The following is a 12,468-nucleotide window of genomic DNA, read 5'->3' on the forward strand; positions in this document are numbered from 1 at the left end:
AGCTTCCTTTTTTTTAAATAAAATTTTCAGAACAGATGCCCCATGAAAATGCGTAATTTTGCACATGTCTACTACAGCAATGACCAGTTTCATCTGTACAGCAGCCGCCAAATGTGATTTGGATGTTCTTAAAGCAAACATCAGTTAATATCCCAAATTTCATTTTTACTTGTACATGTATTTACCTTTTCTGGTCTCTGATTACGGTGATTGTCTTCCTGCCATTTATTATCCAATCTGTTGAAAATTCATTTTTCAAAACAATTGCTCAGTGCTAATGATGAATCAGCAATGTAACATGCTTATATTTCTTTTACTTTATAGTGATTATATTTGATATTTAAAACCATTTAACATATCAGAAATTCTTAAATTACCAGGTGAGTGCCTACACTTTGTGTTTTCAGTCTTGTTGGACTTACGTGTGATGAAGCTTGTAAAGGCAATGCACTCATTTGATATTATATTGATTTTGATATTATTTTGACATTATCTTTTAACGACAATTATGAACAGAGAATCTGACACGGAGATTTGGTAAAAGAATGGCAATAGGTTTAAATAATTGTGTAAAAGAAATGCAAACGTGATGTTAGTATGGTATGGAAGTTTGTGCCATCTCTCAGCTCATACTGCATTTTCAAGCATGTTATGACAGTCTAATCTTAAACAAACATGCATGTACTTCTACAGTTTTAATGTGTCCACAATATTAACCCATACTACCTATTTTTATTTAACAGACTTTAGAAGTTTTAATGTGCTCATTTTGTTAATCCATGTAATTTATATCTTCAAGGGTTGCATGTTGTATACAGGGAAGCAGCTGGTTTGATATTGCAGAGATGGAAAAGAAAAAAAAAGCAGAATTGGAATGGAAGAAAATTGGAGTCTAATTGCTGTTTTGAGGAAAGCATTTTTGTAACTACATTCAGCATTTCATGAAGTGTGTATCACATTATATGTAATAATGTTTTCAAGTTTGATTTCAAAGGATATTTATGATGGATTGCTTCTCCCATTTCATCAAGTTGCTCTGAAATTTGGTTTTACTATTTTTTGTTAAGGAAATGGAAGTGTTCCATTGGTTAGTACTTTGTTTCATTTTAAATTGCCTATTGTAAAATAAACAGTATTCATAAATAAACACTTAACTATGCAAGTGAATACAGATATTTGTGTGGATTTCATCATTAATGAGAAAGAGGAATGAACTTGATGGAAATTAAGATTTGTGGCCCGTTTCAAGAAACTTGACTCAGGATTAAAAGAAGTTGTGTGTAATTTGTTGGACTTGTGTGTGATTTCTTTAGTTGCATTGAAAAGCAAAGTTTCAAGCAACAGGGCCTTGACTTATTTTAAGTGTACCAATACACTGAGTATTATGTTTGCTATATTTGTAGAATATACTTGGTACATGCCCTCTGCAAAATATTAGAATTTTTTGTCACTCCGGTTTTTATCTTTTGGGGTTTAACCTTAAAAAGACTGGGGGGGGGGGCCTAAAAAGCCCCCCTCGATATTTTTCACGATAAATCTGTAACGTAAAAATCTCGCGCCCCCACGTTTCATGACTTTTTTCTTTTAAGTCGTGTGCAACTTTTGAGACCAAATTTGCGACGCCCGGGTATGTGGTTCCGAAGTTACGCAATATTTTGTAAGTGCATGTCAGACCCGGAATTGCTCAAAAACGTGATTTCATGTACAAATCCAATGCAAATTCTGTTTCTGACCAAAATTCATAAATGTATCATTATTTTTACTTTAACTGATTAAAGTCAATTAATTTCATATTGTTTATGATCAGAATAGTGTCGCCGATGATTTCCATCAACAAAAACTATCAAAAAAGTCGAAAACAATGAAATACATCAGAAATTTAAGAACAATATACATAAGAAAAAAAATTGATACTGCCATTTTTTTTTAATGTACATTCAATAAGAATCCTGCAAAGAGTACATGTACCTAGACCAAAAATTAGCAGTTTTGGACCTTTAATTACAGATTTACAGCCAATTTTTGCAGTTTCATGCATAAATTAGCATAATTAATTTATTAAAAATAAATTTGAATAATTGTGAAACAATTACCTATTCAGTTTTGTGGATTACCTGGTGGATGACGCGCTACCAATTTTCTTTGCGATCATGCGGTCAAAGGCCAAGATCTTGGGGGGCCCTATGAGCCCTCCCCCCCCCCCCCCCCCCCCCAGTCCCTCGAGGCATCAGAATCGCCCAGTCTTTTTAGGGTTATATGTAAATTTTTAATTAAAGAGTATACAAAAACAAAAATGACTTGAAATAGACTAGTCGATCACCTGATACTTTCAATTGAACGATCACGCTATTGATATTTTTTTTTTCCAAATACATCTTGAATGATAGCGATATGCAATGCGTGCATGTGATCAGCTAACCGCTCAACATGAAACCTCGATATTCATAAAAACGTACGCATATAGCTAGAATGCGCACACATCAGTACTGATGCTTACGGAGCAGGACTTAAACACGCGGAGCACAAGTGCCAAATTGTTATGGAGAAATGATCTGATGTACATGTATCAAAATATGGGTTTATCACAGGTGAAGTATGGGTGTTTTTTGTGTATTCTCGCTGTACACAAGTTTGATTTTCAGGGTATTGGTGCACTTTAAAGTGTTCCAACACTTCTACTTGTAAAAAAACTTAGTTTTATACACTTTAAATACCATCCAATGAACAGCATGCTAATATGGGGGTATATATTTTAGTGAAACCATCGTCCAAAGAAATACCTTATTCTGGTGTGTGGGAAAATGTTGCCATATTGATGCAATATATCTTTCTTAAGAAGTAGGATGAGAGATAAAGAAATAGGACAGCTAATAAAAAAGAAAACCACAAGAAACATAGTGTGTTTACTTCTTTTATTACACAGAATATCAGCACTAATCCAGTCATCTCAGATACATAACTGAGGAATAGTATGTACATTCAAGTGGTGTATATGCAATAAATACAATGTCGCCAAGAGAATGAAATAGTGCATTCTCTGCATTCATTTAGAATAATTGCAGTAAAATGACATTATCTCACTCCATTCATTCCACTTGGGCAAAGATAGTGAATTCAAGTCAAAGGACGTAGCTTCAAAAGGTCACCCTGTCTCACACACATATGGCTTTCGTTGAAGAAGTTGGACGGTAAATTTATGCGGAAGGAATCGTAAACCAAATAGCATTCTCTTAGGTTAAATATTATATCATCATATACAGGATAGCATGTACACATAGAAACTATCATGAATTCATGAGTTTATGTACATATATACAATTTGATAAATCTGTTTGTTTTACACAAGCTTGTAACATGACTATTAAGAATTTACAAATCTGACAAGGTGGTTACGCTTCCCTGTGGGTGCTCAGTTTGGTTTGCGTGCATAGTGACTCTTGGTGCTGTCAATACTCGAGGTGATACACATTCCTTCATTTCCTGGAGTCTGTCCGAGCCTATGGATCCTGTAATCACCTTTCGATAGAACACTCAAAGGCCAGTCAGTAAGAACAACCTTTCCTTGTTTTCTCAGTACAGCGTTGAGGTCTTGACAAAGTAGGCCTTTCTCATTGCCACAAATCTGCATCTCATTAACTTCAAGATATTATCTGGATGAGAACCTTTCTATGCAAAACCAAACATCAAGTACATCTCATCAGTAGAGAGCAAAAAGGTCATTACTTCTGATAAATGCCTTTGCATTTTCCTGATGCATTACAGTAATGCCCTTTTGGTTCTTAGTACAGGTTGTACCTTGGCTAAAGTTTATGCAGACATAATATTCCCTACAATTTTCAAGATTGGCTTTTTCCTAACATCAGTTGTGCTTGAAAAAGTCAGCAAAGCCAGAATGATGTGAGCCAGGATGTGGTCTGCCTGGTCCCACACAGTCAAGGAGGACAAGGGTCAAAAGACAAAGGTCAGGCCCTTGTCAGTAGAGGTCCTTGACCTTCTGGACGGCAGTCTGCCAGCTTCCTGTCCATCTGTTCTCTGCGATGGTTTCCTCGTCCCGCTTGGTGGCAATCTGTTTCAGTCGCTGCTGGTAGTCAGTCACACATTGCTGTCCAGGAAATGGGGGTAGGGTGTGGAAGTAAAAGGTCATGGGTCAGTGTTATAAAACATATACTGTAAAAGTGGATATTTTCGCGCGACTAATTTTTCGCGCTAGGCCGGGTCAGAAGAGTTACGCGTGTTTTTAATTCCGCGGAATCAAGACATCACGCACAGGAACGTATGGCAAGCAAAAATATTCGCGTGTTTTTATTTTCGCGCTAGTTTCTGGTTGCGCGAAATGCGCGAAAATGTCAACACCGCGAAAATTTCCACTTTTACAGTAACTCTTAAAAAACTGGGTCAGTATTATAAAACATATAACTCTAGAAAGAGTGGCCATTATTGTACAAGATCAAGTTGTGCTACCCTCTACTTCACTGTGTAACTCCACAAACCGTTGCTTGGTAGACATTAAGGTATTACATATCTTCGTTGCTTTGGTTACTGACCGGTGCTAATCTACTATGACAATACTGCTGTTTCACCTGAATCAAAACCGGAGGATGATTCAAAGAGGCCAATTCTAAACATTGAAGATTACACTTCAAAGAACAGGTAACAAGCTGCATCTAATTGGTATTAGATCAAAATCCTTACCAAATAATCATAACAAGCCATTTCCTGAATAAGTGAACCATCAGCACATCTCAGGCAGCACATAATAGTTGGGAATGTGGCATATTCTCTTGAGAAACATTTGGACACTGAGTTGACATTTATGGATGTAGAATTTAGCATTTTATGATCTGGTCCCTATTGTGCAGTTCAAAAAATTTGAAAACATCTGTAAAATGAGCAACTTTTATTAAATAAGCTACGAGAGAAATCCTGCAAGAGTTTCCAAACCCTGCCTACTGCAAAACGATGGCAAACTTGGTTTTTGTTTGCTTTGCATGTACGTGTGTGCGTGTGTGACTGTGCGTTGTAAGGGTGGGGTTGCTGTAGTTAAATGGGCGTTCATGAAGTACATGTATGTGGCATGGAGGTGTGGGATGTTTTAGAAGACTCAATACTGTATGGGGAAGCTAGAGACTCACCTGGAGAGCGCCGTTGCGGCAATCAAATGCTGCCTGGTGGGCCAGGGTGGTCTTCTGTGTGGTGACAGTGGCCGTTGTAGTCGGCTTTGGTGGAGGCTCACTGGGCTGACCCTTCGTCTTCTGTGCCCGACTCCGGCTGCGCGTCGGTGTGGAGACGGGCTCTGGCCTGGAAGTGGGAGGGGCCACGGCCGGTTCCGGCTCCACGCTGAGGGGTAGCCCCACCCACTGCCGGCTGCCCCGCTTGATGAGAGGCACGTACTCGTTGTCCTCCAGAGGGAGCCCTGCCTGTTTTCGTCTGATGAGGGCGCTGGTCTTCATGCGTTTTGGGTCCACACCTGTAACGAAAGGGAGAATGCTCAACATGTGGTTCATACTTGACATGGAAAAACACTGCTCTGATGACCTTAATCCTCAGAAGCAATGCTTCCTTGCAGTCTCTCTCAATTACACAAACAGAAATACCTGAGGAAATGACAACTAGTTATAGAGACTACAAATGATAATTTCATCCATCCTTTATGCTTTTGGAGGATGATTTCAGCTCATGTTATTGCAGATTACAGCTCCGAAACTGTTGAAAGAAAAGAAGTTTATTGCTGGGCTTGACCACTCACTGTGAATATGCAATTATAGACAAGTCATATGCTATTATAGACAAGTTTGTTTTGAAATTCCAGAAACTTCTTGAAGATGTATACAGGTACCATGATAGTTGCCTGCTTTCTGTAGTGCACAGAACAAGTGAGAGGTCACTATACAAATTACCCTCTGATGAAAAGAGGTTGATGCACGAAATAGTACTAAAATAGAATGAATGTACCTACTAGGACTGGTGCACATACACTGAAATATCAATAACTTGTCCATGCAGGTATATACTGGTCAGTTTGCATGACAAACTGGTATTGTAATGACAAAGCCCTACTGTAAAAAAACAAACAAACAAACAAAGAAAAAGAAAAAGTAATGCAGATGAGACTCACGTCCTGTGATGACATCATCAACCACCAGCTCAGAGTCGAGAAGGAGAAGAAGCTGCTCTGTGGTTGAGGCAAGGTGTCTGACAAACTCATCCCCACAGGCCTTCATCTCTTTCTGTGGGTTTCAAAATAGATATACTTTCAATAAAAGAATCAATATACAAATTACTGTATACGCCGAATATTTCGCGAGGTTTTTTATTTTCGCGAGTCAGCTGCAATTCCCGAAATTAAAGACGCGCGAAAATATTGACTGCAATCCTGATATGAATGTGATGTATGCATATACATTTCTCCATTCAGTACAGGACCCAACGATCGCAAATTAAACCACTCGCGAAATTGCGATTTCCGATTCGCGAAATCCCCTACAAATAACTGCACCTATAGAGACCTACAGAGAAGAAAAGAGAGGGAGATAAAGAGAAAGAAAAACAAACTTACCTCCAGAGCGGTGGCATTCTCCTCCACCCCCTTCATGTACTCCTTGCGTCTCTCTTCCTCCTGCTGACAGAGAGCCTCCAGCTCCCTGCGGTTGTGGGGATGGCCCAGGGTGGGGCGTAGCAGGTTCTTGTGATGGGTCTGGGATGGGGAAGAGAACTTGGCTTTAACTCTTCATCGGACACAACAACCAGTGATTTACTCTAGGCAGCTAAGATCATAACAACAAATGATCCATTTTAGTCAGCAAAGATCACCACATCAATCAAAGATGAAATGGTAATACAATCAAATCTTTATCTCCTCTTATACTGGTTTACTTAACTTTTCAAAATAATCATGAGGGAAATTATTCCACATTACAAGCAAAAAGCAAAATGCAGTTTGTAGTACCCTTTGTATACCATACCCCAGGTATCTTTTTTTATCAAACATGAGAAATATGCACATTAAGAACACAACTTTTTCACTCTGATATCTTACAGGAAAGGTATGCTCTATATATATCTCTATTACGCAGGAGAGCAAAACAATATAAGTTCATACCCCATTTGGTTATGCGAGCAGTATTGTTTGATATGTTTCATGCAGTTATCAGCCCAACTATGCTTGATAGACTTAATCAAGTATTCTGTCAAAAGTCTTTTTTCTTTCTTTTTTTAGGTGACCCCTCATAGAGTTAGAAATGACTAAACTGAATAAGATGGAAGACTACACTATTGGTTGCTAGCATCATGTTACTAATTATACAGACACCAGCTTTTTTTATTAAACACTAGAATTCCTCCTTGATAAGGTGTTGGTGCAAATAAAACTAGCACTACTCCTGGCTGCCTTACCCTGGCCTTCTCCCACTGTCCCTGTTTCTGGGTTAGCTGTCCGCTGCCTCTCTTCATGAGACTGTCAGCCTTCTGGATGTGGTGTTGGAGGAGCTGGTTGATGACCAGTGGGGGAACCTTGGCCACCTCCTTCTCTAGTCTCTCCAGCTGCTCACGAAACTCTGTTACCATAGCGACAAGGAGCCAGGGATGATGATCAAAATGGAGGAAAAGTTTGATGATTTTTATTGAAACAGTCTTTAGATGGGTAGGCAGTATATCTTTTGTTCATGGAAATTGTTCTTTAAGGTGTCTTCAGACTGTTTCATTTCTTTTTGTCTACTCCATCTCTTATGTTGTTTTTTGTCTCTTTACTGCTGTTATCATAGTTTCCAGCCTACCATCTTGGTCAGCTTGCTCTTGGTGACGATGAGTAAAACCTACAACTGCCTTGACAAACAAACTACTTCATCACCTGTCAAATGCATTGATGGATTGCATGACAATGCACAGCAGTCAATGTTCTCATTACCTCATAATGCTATTTCCAAACTCAGCCACGTCATTTTTTCCTTGGTTACCACTGCTGAAACTTAAATCCTCTTCCCTACTAAGGAAAGTAACCCATGTTGTAATCACATGAGAAGTTTTCCCTCTATGTCCCAGTCATCCCTTCATCAATCATGTGAGTCAACAGAATACTGAAGTGATGAGGTCACAGTCTTGGGTAAAAGTGGACATTTCATCCAAGTAATTTTTCGCGCCTGGCCGGGTAAGATGAATTTCGCATGTTTCAATTCTGCAGAATCAGAACATGAACTACTGAATACTGGAACCTATGGTGTGCAAAAATATCTGCATGCTTTTATTTTTGCGCTAACTTATGGTTGAGCGAAATGCGCGAAAATTTCACAACGGCAAAAATGTCCACTTTTCCATTAGCTTGGGTTGGAACCAGGTGCGCACACAAACACTCGGGCGAGGTGAGATTGCACAGAACCAGTTTCCATGGCAATGAATGAATACGACATCACACTCTGGTTACTCTATGAGGTCACAATACATGCCACGCCCCCTGCTCCACCCACCTTGCAGACACTGGTTGTGGTACTGGTCTGCCTGTGTGTAGTAGGATTGAAGCTTGGTGACCACCACGTCAGCGCACTGCTCAAAGGTCTCGTGGATGGCTTGAGGGCGAGTCACAGGACGACTGCTCTTCTGTCGGTAGTATAGCTACGAGCAGGATAGAAATATTTCAGGGTTAAGAAGACACTACCAACACTACTGCCATTACCTTCTAAAAAGTTTTATTGGAAAAAAACCCAACAAACTTGTGCTGCAGAGTGGCAGGACAGAGTTATAGAAATTTTCCTGCCAAATGAAAGGGTCTACACTGAGCTGGGAATAAAAGGGTTATAGAAATTGTCCTGCCATATGAAAGGGTCTACACTGAGCTGGGAATTAAAGGGTTATAGAAACTATCCTGCCAAGCGTAAGGATTTATACAGAGATGGGAATAAAAGGGTTATAGAAACTGTCCTGCCAAATGAATGGGTCTACACTGAGCTGGGAATAAAAGGGTTATAGAAATTGTCCTGCCATATGAAAGGGTCTACACTGAGCTGGGAATTAAAGGGTTATAGAAACTGTCCTGCCAACTGTAAGGATTTATACAGAGATGGGAATAAAAGGGTTATAGAAATTGTCCTGCCATATGAAAGGGTCTACTCTGAGCTGGGAATTTAAGGGTTATAGAAAATTTTCCTGCCAAATGAAAGGGTCTACACTGAGCTGGGAATAAAAGGGTTATAGAAATTGTCCTGCCATATGAAAGGGTCTACACTGAGCTGGGAATTAAAGGGTTATAGAAACTATCCTGCCAAGTGTAAGGATTTATACAGAGATGGGAATAAAAGGGTTATAGAAACTGTCCTGCCATATGAAAGGGTCTACACTGAGCTGGGAATAAAAGGGATATAGAAATTGTCCTGCCATATGAAAGGGTCTACACTGAGCTGGGAATAAAAGGGTTATAGAAACTGTCCTGCCAAATGAGAGGGTCTACACTGAGCTGGGAATAAAAGGGTTATAGAAACTGTCCTGCCATATGAAAGGGTCTACACTGAGCGGGGAATAAAAGGGATATAGAAATTGTCCTGCCATATGAAAGGGTCTACACTGAGCTGGGAATAAAAGGGATATAGAAATTGTCCTGCCATATGAAAGGGTCTACACTGAGCTGGGAATAAAAGGGATATAGAAATTGTCCTGCCATATGAAAGGGTCTACTCTGAGCTGGGAATTCAAGGGTTATAGAAACTGTTCCGCCAAAAGAAAGAGCCTACACTGAGCTGGGAATTTGAAATAATTATTTGAAATAATTCAGTTCAGAAAACTTCAATTTATAAATTTTCTTTCATAAAAGTTCTATGAAAATGCTACATTCCATGATGACACACTGGAATAAAAGAATTTGAACTGAACATTATTCTTTTTCATCGCACACATAGTGCAAAACTAGAACTTTATAAAATTCCCCTCCCCTTACTTTTTAAAAAAAAATTTGTTGAGAATGGAATGTGTTACATGACATAATTGATATCGAATTGGAGATATGTAAGTTGACTGAACAATTGCCAATTTCCAAAGTATTTTTTGTTGTTGTTGTTGTTGTTGTTTTTAATTCATGAAAGAACCAGGGCAGGAACAGTAAAATATGAAAGAGGCTGCAGCTGATAGTTGAAGGCAATTATTATTTATTGTCCAGTGAAAGACCCTAAGAAACTGAAGAAAGATGTCTGATACTGAAGAATTAGAAGAGACTCACATCGGCTGTAGTGAGGAGACCATCCAAAGCATCTTGGAGCGTCTTCTTGATGAGAGCCAGGAAGTGTCTAGGAGTGACAACAAAGTGTGATTGGTTGAACTCTTGGAGATACAGAAATACCCATTACATACACATACACAAACACAGACATAGACACAAACGCATCAAAGGCATATATTCAAACACACGCAAACACATTCCGCAAACACATGCATAAAAAAGCTACCCAGAAACTTACAGACACATCCATGACATATGCATACTCGGACAGATAAACAGAAACATACACAAGAACATTCACAGACGGTTCAAAAATTCATACAAACATTCTTGACAGGCATATTAAAGGGATCATACAATTTTGGTTGAGACCTAATTTCAGGTCTCTAACATTTTTTGTGAGATAATGAGAAACCTCTTATGAAATATGACAGAGCATGTAATTCCATGAGGAATTCAACGTTTATTTGATGAAAATTGGTATTGAAATGGCTGAGATATCCAAAACAGAGGAATTCTAATAAGTGTGGGATCCACACTTTATTACGATCGCTTTGTTTTACTTTGTTTTTGGATGTTTCAGTCATTTGAAACCTGATTTTCATCAAATAAACTTTGAATTCCTCTGCAAATGGTATGCTCTGTATCATACAACACCTATTTAGAATGTAGCTATCCGATTGGTCGATTGCCCATCACGTGACATTTAGTGAAAGGTTTTATACAACACCTATTTAGAATGTAGCTATCCGATTGGTCGATTGCCCATCACGTGGCATTTAGTTAAAAGTTCCATTGCACACTCTGGCTGTCAGCCGTGCAATTTTGTTTGACCAAAATGTTCCATTGCATGCGCTCTGATGTCACAATAAACAAACATGTGCCGCGCGCACTCAACAATTACAAGCGCGCTTACATGCGCGTACTTTTGTCACTCATTTTTGTAAACAACTTTGTTTCGCATACGTACGTACACGATGACTGCGCCTGTGAGGCTACTCATTCGTCTTTCACAGAAAATGGTTGTCATTTCTGTGCTAAATTCAAGAATCTGTGAGTACCAAATCTGTTGACATTTGAGGTGTTGTATAAAACAAACAGTGTATGGTCTTTACTCGTGCAATGGAACCAGATTTCGCACTCGGTGAAAGATGAGGCGCACTATTCAACTGGGCTTCGCCTTGTTGAATAGAGCGCCTCTATCTTTCACCTCGTGCAAAATCTTGTACCATTGCACTTGTGACCATTCACTATTTGTATACTTTTTCATAAGTGTTTTCTTGGTATCTCGCAAACAGTTAAAAGCCCAATTCTCATCTCCACCAATACTGTACCATCCCTTTAAGCACTAGCACAGCAGTGATTTCAAGAAGACATCCTTGTCTAAGTGCAATTCTCTACACTGCTTGCCATTCATGTATACTAAAAGGTACATGATCAAACTGTTTCACATCAAAACAAAACTCTTTTGGCAGAGACAAACTTTGATATATAATCAATTGTTTTCTACCAAACCCTTCTGAAATTCTTAAGCTTTCATTATGACTATTTGTTCAGAAATCATATCCGTCAACAAAATCTAGTGGATGGCTTGCAAATATTAGGACCACTACTTTCAAACCCACAATTCAATCAAATTAGATCTCTCATCAATAAACATCCCCAGCTATTACCCCTTAGGTTCTCAGGTGACATTTAAGTTATGCTTGCAGGTGATATTGCTACAATACAGTCTCCACTGAAAGTATTATTTGTTCTGACACACATTAATCATTTGTTCTGCTGTTATCACAATAATCTGATGAACAGTTCAGCATTTATTTCATTCACCTATCAGGTACATGAACTCTTCAGGTAAAAGTTGAAGTGCTACTGCATAGCCACTTACGTTTCTCTCTCAGGCTTTTCTCCAAAGACATAGTACTTGGGGTCAAACTTGAGGGCAGAATTCTTGTTCTTCTGGGTTCTGCATAAGAAATATAGGATTCAGCAAAGAAATGTCCACAGTAAGGTTAGAATACATATGTGTACAAGTCATACACACAAGAAAAATAAATACTATTGGAATTGATAGATGAAAAACATGATACTAATACTTGGATTGCAAAATTACTTTTATCCATTCTGTTAATTGAATCTGCTTTCCCCCTATGTATCCTTACCCCAACTGCACCCCACCCTGAATGCAATTTGACAGGGTAATATAACAACCCCAATTGTCAATTTTCTTGCTTTGCTGACTGACAACTTCAACATCTGGGCACATAGCT

General features: G+C 38.9%; 1 protein-coding gene across 1 annotated transcript in view; it reads right to left on the minus strand.

Moving 5' to 3' along the window:
- Positions 1 to 2,895: 2,895 nt before the first annotated feature.
- Positions 2,896 to 12,468, minus strand: part of LOC140241269 (coiled-coil domain-containing protein 180-like) — a 40,885-nt gene continuing 31,312 nt past the window's right edge. Inside the window, exons 28-35 of the mRNA XM_072321018.1 lie at positions 12,087 to 12,164; positions 10,199 to 10,265; positions 8,460 to 8,604; positions 7,393 to 7,553; positions 6,557 to 6,694; positions 6,116 to 6,227; positions 5,133 to 5,467; positions 2,896 to 4,102 (exon numbers count right to left, since the gene is read on the minus strand). Of these exons, the coding sequence (XP_072177119.1) occupies positions 3,974 to 4,102; positions 5,133 to 5,467; positions 6,116 to 6,227; positions 6,557 to 6,694; positions 7,393 to 7,553; positions 8,460 to 8,604; positions 10,199 to 10,265; positions 12,087 to 12,164 (1,165 nt within the window). The 3' untranslated portion in view covers positions 2,896 to 3,973. The remainder of the gene's footprint in view (positions 4,103 to 5,132; positions 5,468 to 6,115; positions 6,228 to 6,556; positions 6,695 to 7,392; positions 7,554 to 8,459; positions 8,605 to 10,198; positions 10,266 to 12,086; positions 12,165 to 12,468) is intronic.

This window comes from Diadema setosum, chromosome 17, assembly GCF_964275005.1.
Source record: "Diadema setosum chromosome 17, eeDiaSeto1, whole genome shotgun sequence".
NCBI classification, from domain to species: Eukaryota; Metazoa; Echinodermata; class Echinoidea; order Diadematoida; family Diadematidae; genus Diadema; species Diadema setosum.